General features: G+C 38.6%; 1 protein-coding gene across 2 annotated transcripts; it reads left to right on the forward strand.

Annotated features, from left to right (window-relative positions):
* Positions 1–4,833: 4,833 nt before the first annotated feature.
* ncln (nicalin) lies at positions 4,834–13,684 on the forward strand. 2 transcript variants are annotated; one of them, XM_055216911.2, is made up of 15 exons: positions 4,834–5,127; positions 5,904–6,094; positions 6,175–6,319; positions 7,863–7,957; positions 8,397–8,477; positions 8,556–8,659; positions 8,737–8,825; positions 9,482–9,621; positions 9,702–9,925; positions 10,024–10,111; positions 10,216–10,254; positions 10,396–10,559; positions 10,661–10,714; positions 10,796–10,874; positions 13,374–13,684. In XM_055216911.2, exons 1-15 carry the CDS (start codon positions 4,965–4,967, stop codon positions 13,434–13,436), a joined length of 1,719 nt encoding a protein of 572 aa, XP_055072886.1. In that variant the 5' UTR covers positions 4,834–4,964; the 3' UTR covers positions 13,437–13,684. The 2 variants fall into 2 exon arrangements, with proteins under 2 accessions (XP_055072886.1, XP_055072887.1); XM_055216912.2 differs by having other exon boundaries at positions 4,835–5,127; positions 9,702–9,880.
* The last annotated feature ends 14 nt before the right edge of the window (positions 13,685–13,698 follow it).

Genomic DNA, 13,698 nt, shown 5'->3' on the forward strand with positions numbered 1-13,698 from the left:
CTGCTCAGAGATGTTTGCTTTTATAGACTACACTCAAAATAAAAATCACTGGGTTATTTTCAACACAGCGCTGGGTCAAGAAAAGGATGAACCCAACCTGTTCGGTTGTAATTTACCCTACTGTATGTTAAGTTGTTTCAATATAAAATGTTAGGTTGTTTTAAACCATTGTTGGGTTAAAAATAAACATTATTTGGGATAATTTAACACATGGGTTGAGTTCATCTCTTTTTGACCCAACACTTGGTTGAAAATAATCAGCCTGATCTCATGAGAATTCGTACACGGTAAAACAAGTGCAGCAATTTTGTGAAATCAACATAATTTTAAAAATTAAGTTAAATAATTTCAACTTGTTTTTATAAGTTACGTCAACTTATCATGGGTCAAAACTTAAAATAATAGGTTGAATTGACTTGCAAAAAAGTCATGCTGCATTTTTTTACAGTGTTTGCTAATTCGTGAATTAGTTAATCATGCAAAAACGTGCAATCATCATTAAAAAACAGTAAAGAAACCCCACCCCTAGCCCAAACATCACAAGGATCAAGGAAAATAGTACAAAAATGTACAAATGCGGTGGTACGGATTAATAGGAATTAGCCACCTCATAAAATACGAAAAAATTGCCATGAGATAACCCAACTCTCCATGTTAAATGTGCTCTTATCTGTAGCTGCGTTTCCATTTGTTCTCTTTTTACAACCTCTTAAATATGGATGGGTGTCTTCAAAAATAAAACATTTTGAGCAAAAAGCTGAAATAATTGCATTTTTGTAAAGGGCTTTTGTTAGATATCAGATTCAGAACGATTATCAAAACACACGGAGTTTTACATTTTTTAAATTAATTTTTGCTTCAGTTTTTTTATAAATTGGGTAAGGGGCCATCTAGTGCAGTGGTTCTCAAACTTTTTTGTGCGGCCCCCCTTTTGTACGATGCATTACTTCGCAGCCCCCCCAAAAGAAAATTTACGACAATTTTTTTCTAAAAGGTAACAATTTAATTAAACAAAACTTATTAAATTATAAGTAGTGCTGTTGGTTAGTAGCCTTATTTTTTAAAGTTTAATTACACAGAATTCATGATAAATTAATTTATTTTATAAAATGTCATAAAACTGGGGCCCCCCTGGCACCATCTCGCGGCCCCGGACCCCAGTTTGAGAACCACTGATCTAGTGGATAATAGCGGAATTACAGATTACCGTTAAAACTCGTCAGGGAAGCATCATTGGCAGGGAAATGTTATCTAATTGATGACATAACTCATCCCCAATCGCCATGTTTTTTGGAATGACTTATTTTGAGACAACAAGATTACATTTTAGTCTCATATCATCGGTTAATGGAAACGCGTCATTTCGTTTTTTTTTTTTGTCGACAATAACGCTAAAGTTTTGCACAAATCTATAATGGAACTTTTGATAAAAGCACCAGCTTAATGAATAAATGGAAATTTCTATTTCCTAGCTCGTGAGACTTAATGCATTTATCAGTCTTACGTTTTTTTTTCACAATTTATAATATACATTTTTAGATCCCATGCAATTTTTCATTTAAAAGACATCTAATTCACGTACATACACGGCCCAGACGTCTAAGCTAATACAAGGCAAAATTTGGGCTGTTAGTGAAAATTTAATAGATGTCTAACCACAGGCCAAAAATAAATAAAATGTAACCAAACACTTAATTATCACTGTTGACTTTGCTTACATGAAGGAATACAAGTTTTGGCAAATACGACATGTGACCAAATTCAAGTTTATATTGGCTAGAAGTGGTTACTCATAGCCAAACTATATCGTGATGGTGAAATGATGGCTGTTGGTTGCATAAGATGTATATTTTATCTCATTGCTCTTTAGTATAAACAATAAAGATGTTATAGAGATCTCTTAAATAATTGTATCTATAAAATCTACAGACATGGCCTCACTTACATGAACACTTTAATCTAGATAGCTGGGGTTTTTTTTGGCTTGGCTAATACGTCGCAAGAGCACCAAATGTTCTGTATGTAAACATGGGTGGCAATTGGTTTACCGGACTCTTTCATCATTTGCGGTTGATGTGGTTTCTTCATTTCCTCTACAGAGCTTTTCAGATATATCCCTAGATCATTTGTGCCTAGATCAACCATCTACTTCATGATGTTTCCAATTCAGGTACTCCAAAACCTCACGGCCACTAATTTGCATCTGGTGGCTTTAAATTGATTTAAATTGCATCTGGTGGCTTTGAAAATGCTGTTTCAATCAAAAGGAAGCACACAATCTGTTTTAAATGTCTAGTGACTCTATTGAAAACCTTATAGCTCTAAAACAAATGTCACAAAAAATGTGATACTCTTAAAATGGTTACATAATTTTTTTAGTTAGCAAGTTTTGCAAGTTTTGTCTTTGGCCCCGTTTACTCTCCAATAACAAGTGGTCAAGCGAGACACATTGCCATTTTGTGGGGTCATAAAAAGGCGCCTCAAATCCTCAATCCCAAATCGTAGTTGAGGGGAAGCAACCTTTATCTAAAAGTGTACAAATCACCGAGCCAATATAAGCTGACATATCATTCAACTTCAAAAATTACCTTGAAGACAAAAGAAGACCTTGCCTCTCATCTGCCTCTTGCCATAATAAATCATTCATAAAAAAAATTGAACCAAGCAGACTTGTAAAATATATTCCAGTACTCGGCTTACATTCACCCTTGAAACATAAACCACTAAAGAGAGATCACTGCAATTTAAGCTATAATTTACTTATTGCTCACAGCAGAATATTTGTCCATGTCCTGAAATATTATACGCGTGACAATGATAACATTCACAGTGTCACAATGACCAGACAAAAATGATTTAGTGAAATATTGTGACTTTTGCAGAACTACTTTGTCATATTCTTCAGATAAATTTTGAAAAATGTGATTTCCATGAACTAAACAAAAAATCAATCACCAAACTTATATTGCATTCTCTTTAGTGCTTAATAAAGTTTAAATAAAAACACCTCGGATGCATCATAACTCATCTGTCACATGCATGCACAGACATTTTTATCCTAATGCATGTCATGCCTATCATACATCATTTCCTGCCAATGCTCTTTAAAAAACAAATGCCTTCTTTCAGTACCAATGTGGGCGTTTAATTGCTCAGTATGTTATTATTGCAAATAAATGCCAGGCCCACATGCATACCCCCAACTTGCTGCCATGTTTAAAGTTACTGGCAAACTCATCATCTCAAAGACAATATAACAGAATGTTACTTCTGTGACGCACAAGAGCTGCGGTTATAAACAAGTGTTACGTTTCAAAAACGTCTGTTAGCCACAAGATTACTGCAACATACTAGGATCACGTTCACCATTTAAAGGGGTCATGGATGACATAAACATTATATTATTACTTTATTTTAAACCATCATTTACTGTACATTTAATACAGATGTTTTTATCCAAAGCACCTTACAGGGCATTTAAGGTAACACTAACCAACTAAGCAGCAGCAACCCATGCACTTTTTCCACATTTGCATTTTTTAAAACCATCAAGCACCTTAAACTTTGATTTTTCGTCTGGATTTGAGGTTCCCTATTACATGGGGCTGTATGAAATGTGAACCTTGTAGCCTGGTAGCCGTAAAGTCCTTGAAACGATAACCATGCAGTCACAACAATGGTTCGTAAAATGTCAAACACGATACCTTGTGTCTGGGAAGTGGGGAACTATTAAGGACTCGGGCCAACCTTTTAGTCCCAATATAATTGATGTGCCAAGCTAATGGACGACAAGCACCTCTCTTTGATGGAACGCAGGATGTTGGACATGCTCTCTGCATACAGGTACAGAAGACTTCAAAAGCGGTACTTTCATTGAGAGCCTGAACTCTTAATATCAGATGAAAGGTAGAGAACAGGAGTGCATGCATCTGAAACAGGATTTAAAGAGATGGACTCTGATGAATGCATTAATGCAACTTAATGGAAACCTTGGCTGCGCCTGGATGGCCGTCCTCCATTAGTTCTGACTGGACACTTTTACCAGACCATCAGCAGGGCAAATTGTCTCTTTTACTGACAATGTTATATCTGTTTATGTTTAGGCTCACATGTTTATTGCCTAGAACAAGTGCATGGCCGTAAGTAATCTGATCTGAGCACTGCAGTGCTCTGCAGACATAAACACAGAGGTTTACATAAAATAAGCATTTTGTAGTTTACATTTTAAAGAACAGGATAACAAAACCACTCCATATGTACACCCGAGCTCTCTGTAATTGAAAATATTTTTAAACAAAAGAGAAAACTTTCATGGGTATTTAGTTATCATCAAGGTCTATCTTTGTTCATGAAGTAGTTAAAAGTTTCTATTAAATTGCACTTTAGAGGATTAATTGTAAGCTATTCAGCCACTACAGCAGTTTGGCTTGTTGTCAAATGACATTGAAGAACCATTGAATGTGAGAAAAGACAGCCCCCTAGTGGTCAACCTTGGGGCAGATTATGATTAAACATTTTATTTATTATTAATATTATTCATAGTTATTGCATCAATAAAGTACTACTTAAAAACAAAAAAATATATTATAGAACAAAACAACAACAATAACAATAAAAAGACTCTTATATAAACCATCATAGAGGGGTCAGATGAGGTAGCTCTTGATTTCTCCTGATGGACCCTCAACAAAACAAAAAACAGCAAGACATCAACAAAACGACACGAAATACGATTATTTTAAACTATATAAAATGTTAAACATTTATAAAGCTGTGTTCTATAGAAAAACGACCTAAATAAAACAGTAGTATTTTTACAGCGCAGGCGGATTGTAGGTGTCCGATGATTTCGCCTGACTGAAACTCACCCTGCGGCTCCGTGACAGCTCGAGCGAGTCCTGTCAGTCATTCATTGCTTTATTTTACGGTTTCTCTCGGTCAGAATCCACCGAACCGGGTCCAGTATGTTTGAGGAGGCCAGTGAGGTGTTGGAGAACATGCTGAAGTGCTCGTTTCCCCTCAGTTTGCTGCTGTTTTTGGTGCTGATGTGCCCGCTCCGCGCGGAAGCGGCTCACGAGTTCAGTGTGTACCGCATGCAGCAGTACGACCTGCAGGGACAAAACTACGGTAAAAACACCATAAACACTGTCGTTCACATGTAGATATTTATTTTAAGTGAACGTAGTTAAACTCGTTTACTTTTGTTCCGGGTTTGATGGGGTGCTGTGGGTTGGTGGTAGTGGTGAATCAGCTGGGGGTTGAATCCGCACTAATCATTAAAGTACAAAAGGTTTGAACTTGGTACTGTGGTATTACTCTGTTTTTGACATATATCACCGTGATATTGCGAGTACCTTGAAAGGTAGCGTGTAAATACATTGTAAAGGAGTATAGTGGATAGTCAGTTTAATTGTTTAGATACTGTGGTGGTAACACCTTTTATGTACATAGCTTTATTTAACAACCACATGTGATGTAGATTTAAGCCACACAAAGGTTGATCATCATACAATGGTTAATATAGGATTAGGCTAGAAACTAGATTCTTGTGGGTCAAACCCAAACCACTGGCCATTGTGCAAATTGTTTGTGATACAAATACTAGAAACATTACCTGTTTTAGATTGACACACGCCATGATGTCCTTGAGTTTTAGAAAAAAAGAGAAAAAAAACATCCAGAAGGTCAAGATTTTATCACACTACACATTTTTTTTTAATGGATGCCATGAATCAGATCAGGTAGTACAGGTTTTTATAAAATGCTTTGGGATATTTCAGGTAAAAAGTGAATTAGACTAATAAACCATAACATATTAATACATAGTATCTTTCATGGTAATAAGTATTTTAAAGGTCTTCATGTTTTGTACGTGTGATATAACAGGTGAATTTCATTCACAGGTTCCCGAAATGCCATTTTAAACACCGAAGCTCGTACGGTGGAGGCCGAGGTGTTGAGTCGTCGATGTGTCATGATGCGACTGGTCGAATTCTCCTACGAGAAATATCAGAAAGCCCTCCGACAGTCGGCGGGTGCTGTCGTCATCATACTACCTCAGAACATGTCCACTATGCCTCAGGACATAGTGCAGGTTTGAATTTATTACGATTGCAATATTTCCCAGAATTCACTGACATCACGACTAAACATGGGTCGTTTTTTTCCTCGTAGCAGTTCATGGAGCTGGAACCGGAGCTGTTGGCCACGGAGACCATCGTGCCCGTGTATTTCGCTCTGGAGGATGAGGAGCTGCTGTCCATCTACCATCAGACGCAGATGTCCTCTTCATCACAGGGGGATTCATCAGCTGCTGAAGGTACTTGAAAACCTCATACAAGTCTGGTTTACTGTAAGGTACCATGATATAATTTGTAGGTCTCGACATATGGTTTTAAATTTTCGCATTTGTTTATGAAGAACAGGCCTGCCTGGCATACATACATGCATGTAAATGTATAAAGTTGGTTAAAGGCGCGTGAAACAGAAGTAGCAATTGTCTTATTTTCCCTCTGAAGACGTATATCCAAGTAAAACGTTTTTTGAAATGAATAAAGGTAGAGCTGGACTTAAATTTGTCTGTTAAGAGTGGATTGGATCATTTGAAATTGGGATATGTTGCTATAGCTAATTGCTGCGATCTTTTCCCGGACCCCACCCACCTGCCATAACATTTGACTGGAAGTAAAGAGAGATCGTTTCAAGGAGGGGGGAGATTTGCATTTTTGATTAAAGATTATGAGAGTACAGGAATTAAAAAAAAAATGATGCTTGGGTGATTCTCACGAAATCCAGATTTAGAAGGTGTCCAGCATCAGAATTTTTAAAAAGCCCTTTTTTTGCACATACCAGATTAAGGTCTGAACTTACTATAACCATTGTTTTAGAGGGTTTAAAAAATATTTCCTATAGAATTATTTACATTTTTTAGATTATCATTATCAAAAATTATCATTACCGCAACATTGCATTAAAGGTGGAGTCCACGATGTTTGAAAGCCAATGTTGATATTTGAAATCACACAAACAAACACGCCCCTACCCCAATAGAATCTGGACCTTCTGTTGAAAGACCTGCCCCACACATACGCAACCCAGCATTTGATTTGATTTGATTGGCTATAAGTGTGTTTTGGTAGTCGGCCCGTCTCCTTTTCCAACGCGTTTTTCAAACATCGTGGACTCCGCCTTTAAATATATGCATTTACAAACTCATGTTTCGGTAATGAGAACTAAAAAGTTGTCTAGGTACTATGACAAACAAAATTTCAACCTTTATCTGAAGAGAAAAATAAGAACTGCTTACCTGGTAGCCATCTTGAGTGTCACAGTCAATTATGTCCCTTCCAACAATTTTTTTTAAAATGTTAGTTCCTTGAGCGCTTAAACAATGATTGAAAATTGTTGCGGAGGATGAGGAAATTGGTCTTGGACACATTTATATTCCTAATTATTGTTTCTACAGTTACCAATGATTACCAAATACCACATGTTTCTTTACTGTAAATGTTTATAGTATAAACTAGTATAAAATTAGATGTTTTTAATTATAAATATTTCCATGTCAAATAACCCAAATCCAGTCATGTACACGTTGCGGTAATGAACATTTTTATGATTAAATTAGTTTTATGATGTCATTCGAAATCATGTGCAAAATAGTACATGAAGAGATGTTTGTAACTGTATGCTTCTTATTTTGATAGCATTTACTTTTTTTATCAAAATGTTTCATGACACCTCATAAGTCTAATTTCGCAAGAATCACCCGCTTACTGATAAGTCATTTGTAAAAAAAAAGTACCAGAATATTCCCCAAAAAATGTTTTTCATTTCAACTTTACTGTTGTCTTTTTAAACAGTGCTGCTTCACACGGCGACAGCAAACGGATTTCAGATGGTGACTAGTGGCGCTCAGAGTAAAGCCGTGAGCGATTGGGCCATTACCAGTCTGGAGGTGAGAAAAGCTGTTATATCTGTGTCTATTAGCTCTCTAATATCATTATACGCTTTCCTCTGGGTTAAAAGGCTTTCTCGACCATGCAAGTCACAGCTTGACGCTTGGTGTCAGTTCAGAGGATAATGTAAATGGTTGAGATGGATAATCTGATAAATGGGAGTCCATCCGCTGCAAAACCCATAAGCAAATTATCTACATCACATTTAAAACCTAGCATCAGCATAGAATTACATAGCACACACAAATATTGGGTGAAGTATGTTGTTTCATGTCTTTGTTGCAATGCATTGTGGGCATGTCATTCCCCATCTGACAATCCATCACTACCATCTGCTCTCTCATCATGAAGCAGTGCTTGACCCATGAAGTGTTGTTAGTAGAATATTATCAATGTGTAGGCAAATAATCCATCTGTTTTGTTGCCCATCTCATTTAGGGACGGCTGACCGGAGCCGGGGGAGAAGAATTGCCTACTATCGTCCTTGTGGCCCACTATGACTCCTTTGGAGTTGCGCCGGTAATGACATCTTTCTTTATAATCGCTCATATGGGCTTTGAGTTTTTGATGCACAATGATGCGTTTGTTATCTTTTAGTGGTTGTCATATGGCGCGGATTCGAACGGTAGCGGTGTGGCCATACTTTTGGAGCTCGCACGACTTTTCTCCAGATTGTACTCCTATAAGAGAACTCACGCAGGGTAACGCATCACTCACCTCACTTCACAGCAAAGATATATTTTGCCAGCATTTTGTAAAACCTTCTCGTCATTTATAGGTACAACCTGCTGTTTTTCTTGTCGGGAGGAGGCAAGTTTAACTATCAGGGTACTAAACGCTGGCTAGAAGACAACTTGGACCACACAGGTATGTGTGAAGAGTATTCAAGTACATACAGGGTTCCCACGGGTCCTTGAAATCCTTGAAAGTTTGTGAATCTAGGGGGTAAAACCAAGGCTCTGTTAAGTTTTTGAAAATATACAAACATAAATACAGGTCATTTAAAGTGCTTGAATCTATTTTATGCAAGAAGATTTCTGGAAAAACATCCATGAAAATGAAAACATCTCGGGTTACGTATGTAACTGTTGTTCCCTAAGAAGGGAACAAGACCTTGCGTCTCCCTTGTCATACTTTTTGCGTCCCTGTAATGCCGTCTTTGGCAATATTTTAGATAGCGATATACTTCCTGGCATCACCCTGTCTTTGACGTTAAGCCTCACCATTGGTTGAATTTGATATACACATTCAGACGCACTTACCCCTGGAGGCGTCCCCAAAGTGTCACCGCAGTGACGCAGCGCGAGTTCCCTCAAAAGGGAATTGTAAATATATACTATAAAAGGTAACACGATGTAACCTTGCTCTCACTTGAAATGTGTCCCAACATTTAGTCCTTGAATTTGAGGGTATTGCACTTGGAAAGTCCTTGAAAGGTCCTTGAATTTGAAGTTAACTAAGGTGTGGGAACCCTGTACATAGATGGATATCACACTGAATTTATTTTTTCATCATTGTTCAAGATTCCAGTTTACTTCAAGATAACGTAGCGTTCGTTCTCTGTCTGGATACTCTTGGGAACGACGATAATCTTTACCTCCATGTGTCAAAGCCACCCAAAGAGGGCAGCCCGCAGCACACCCTGCTCAAAGAACTGGAGACGGTACCAAATCCACACATTTATGGAAAATCTAAAACATGCATTATCTGAAATTTGCCTAAAAAAATGATCGCCCCCATCAGGTGGTTGACAACCAGCACTCCGACCTGAAGTTCTCAATGGTCCACAAGAAGATCAACCTGGCCGATGATACTCTGGCGTGGGAGCACGAGAGATTCGGCATCCGACGTCTGCCGGCCTTCACCCTGTCACACCTCGAGAGCCACCGCAGCCCCGCACGCCACTCCATCATGGACATGCGGTCAGTGTCGCCCTCTCTGATGGGGGCGGGAGAGGCCACCACCGGGTGGGTGATGATTGGTGCTCTCTCACCCCGACATAGCTCCTTAGTCCTCTCCCTTTTTTTACTGATGTGTGTTTACTTCAATTCTGTTTTGTTTGTAGGCCTCACGTGGATTTGAAGAAACTCAGTCGTAACACTAAAGTGATCGCAGAAACTTTGGCACGCGTGATATACAACTTGACAGAGAAGGTACAGAGGGATGCGCATCAAAAACTATATCGTTGTCATTTTTTGTTATTTGAAATTAAAGCGAGTCCTTAATTAAAGTAAAATGGGTTGTTTGTGTCTCTCAGGGTGCCAGTGGAGACCTGGAGATCTTCACTGAACAGATGGTGAGTCGAAGAACGTGGGTGGATTTTTGCTTTGTGAAAACAGCCCTCAAATTTGTAATTCGTACATCGAGTCGATTTTTCAGCTTTGGTGAGGTCATGAAAATGTGTAAAAATCTTTAGATGTATGATTTCCACCCACAGCAAGTTCAAGAGGACCAGCTGACTTCACTGGTGGATTGGCTGACGGCGCAGCCGCGAGCCGCCCAGCTGCTGGATAAAGACAGCAGCGTTGTTAACACACTGGAGTATTACATGAGCCGCTACCTGAAAGACGTCAAGAGGCATCTAGTCAAAGCCGATAAAAGGTACAGCACACTGTAAAAACTGGTAAAGTGTTGTGATTGAAGGGCGAAGGTCATGGGGTCGATTACATGGACTGCAGCTGATTTTTTTAATGTTTTGACAGAGACCCAGAATTTGTCTTTTATGATCAACTAAAGCAGACCATGAATGCGTACAGGTGAGAATGTTCACTTTTTGTATTTATTTTCCATTTGAATTTATTTGATCGATTTTTATTAACTTGTGTTTTGCATACCAGGGTAAAACCAGCGATCTTTGACCTTCTGCTGGCCCTCTGTATTGCATCTTATCTTGGCGTGTTGTATTTGGCTGTCCAGGTAGGAGACGCTATTAGAAAGACTCTTATAAACACACAAACTTTATAATACTTTTACTTTATAATAGGGTTGCAAAGGGTTTTCATTGCTGGAAACTGTCCATGGGAATATATTAATGGCAAATATATGCAATTAAAAGGAATAAACTGGGAATTTTAAAAAATTCAGAGTTGCCTATAACAGGGAACTTAAATGAACACGGCGACTTTTTGGGACTTTAGCTTATTCACCGTTTCCTCCAGAGTTAGATAAGTCTATACTGTTTTCGTCTCTGTGCCGTAACTCTTTCTGACGCACCCACTGCTAGCATAGCTTAGCACAAACGGTTCCCACGGGTCCTTGAAATCCTTGAAAGTTTGTGAATCTGGGGGAAAATATTCAAGGGCCTGGGAAGTTTTGAAAATATACATACATAGATACAGATCTTTTAAAGTGCTTGAATCTATTTTATGCAAGAAGTTTTCTGGAAAAAAATCTATATTATTCCCTGTGTAGTGTAGGATAATATCATAAAAATTCTAGACTTTAAGCACACGTGGTAAACTTCACTTTAAATGCTTATATCTTCTGTATGCAAATGTTAATTCATACCAAAATGCTTTTTTGCATAGTTGTGTTTGACACGTTTTGAAACATCTAGGATTACGTATGTAACTGTTGTTCCCTGAGAAGGGAACGAGACGCTGCGTCTCCCTTGCCATACTTTCTGCGTCCTGTAACGCCGTCTTTGGCTATATTTTAGATAGCGATATACTTCCTGGCTCCCGCATCACCCTGTCTTTGTTGTTAAGCCTCACCATTGGTTGAATTTGATATACACATTCAGACGCACTTACCCCTGGAGGCGTCCCCAAAGTGTCACCGCAGTGACGCAGCGCGAGTTCCCTTGAAAGGGAACTGTAACAATGTATCCTAAAAGGTAACATGATGTAACCTTGGTCTCACTTGAAATGTGTCCCTACATTTAGTCCTTGAATTTGAGGGTATAAGTTCTTATAAGGTCCTTGAATTTGAAGTTTACTAAGGTGTGGAAACCCTGATTTTCTTATTTATATGTTGTGATTTGTATAGTCACAGCGTGTACAAATAACAAGGTCATATGAGACACATCCATCTTTTAATCATATACATACTGGGAAATATATTCTCAGAAGGCCAAGCACTGCTATTTGCGGGAGTGATTAGCGCAACTCTGATTGAACTCTCTGCTCCTCACCACGGGGCTTCTCGGGTGCTACGAGCAAATCATTTCGCCCAAGTAGCAGTGCTTCGCCTTCTGAGAATATAGTTCCCAGTATGTATACGGCCAAAAGATGGCTGTGTCCCACATGACCTTGTTATTTGTACACGCTGTGTCTATACAAATCACAACATAAAAATAAGTATTTTGTCACTTATTGAGAGGAGAATGCTAGCTGGAGCCATTTGCTTCCGGTCTTTGTGCTGGGCTGGGCTGGCGGTGGGTGCGTCAGACGGAGTTGCGGCACGCACGGAGATGAAAAAGGTTTGTATGGACTTATCTAAATCTATGGGATACAGTGAATAAGCTAAAGTCCCAAAAAGTCAGCGTGGTCCTTTATATGTAGTTTCTTGCAGCATAATTTTGTTTAACACAGCAAGATTAAATGCAATTTCACTTGAATTTATACCCTGCACATTCTTCAATCCATACACACACACAGCACACAACATATTGTGTTTATGCAGTAGCTAGCTAGCTAGTCAGTAAATCAGATATCTAAATGTAAGATAGCACTATTAAAATTACTAAAATAATGTTTATTATGATTTTGTGTTACGATGTGTCAACGTGGGTTTACTCCGGGTACTCCGGTTTCCTCCCACAGGCCAAAAACATGCAAGCTAGGCAAATTGGAGATGCCAAATGGTCCGTCCCCCAACCTGTGTATGGATCAACTTGTCTGAATAAAATTTGTGTATGGATTAACTGGTTCTCGCCATGAATATAGCCATAGATGCTGGAATGGCGTAAAGAAATAAAGGAAGAAGTTCTGCTTACAATAGGCTTCATGCCCAGCTGCACTACTTCCTGAACTTCAGCCAGCTCCTTGTTTCCTGTCTGCCATTATTGGACAAACTGATTAATCCAGGTGTGTCTGATTATTGTTGTTGTGACTACTGAGGTCAGGCACACCTGGATTAATCAGTTTGTCCAATAAAGGCAGACAGGAAACAAGGAGCTGGCTGAAGTTCAGGAAGTAGTGCAGCTGGGCATAAAGCCTATTAAATCAGCCAAGATGGCATTTTAAAAAATTGCGTTATGTCTGCTTATGACCAGACAAAATTTGTATTCACGTTTGTATATAATATAGTTGATATAAATATTCCCTTAAATTCTCGTTAAATTCTCAATTTGGAATTTTCCGTATTAAGTTCCCATTGAAAGTTTCTAGAAATTTACAGAAAACTTTCCACCCCTTTGCAATCCTATTTTGTAATGAATTAATGTGACCTACAATGTCATTTCTGTTCCGGCAGAATTTTGGACTTCTCTACGGTCTCCTGCGCAGACTTACGGCTCCTCGAGCTAAGCAGCATTAAACCTCAGACCTGCGTAACACGAGGAACCACCAGGATTCCCGCAGCAGAGCCAAAAGTGTGTTCGGTTTTTCTATGGACCTCATTTCATTTGGACTTTTTAAATATTTGACGTGACTGAAAACAAGTCTGTGAGCGCAGATGTACAGAACAGCTTGTGACCGTTGAGAAACAGACTGTGTGCAAATAACTCACAGACTCGCTATCATTCACGACAAATTAAATGCAACGTCTAACCAGACTAACATTCATATCGTGTCTTGTG

Source organism: Misgurnus anguillicaudatus, chromosome 23 (genome assembly GCF_027580225.2).
Source record: "Misgurnus anguillicaudatus chromosome 23, ASM2758022v2, whole genome shotgun sequence".
Taxonomy (NCBI): Eukaryota; Metazoa; Chordata; class Actinopteri; order Cypriniformes; family Cobitidae; genus Misgurnus; species Misgurnus anguillicaudatus.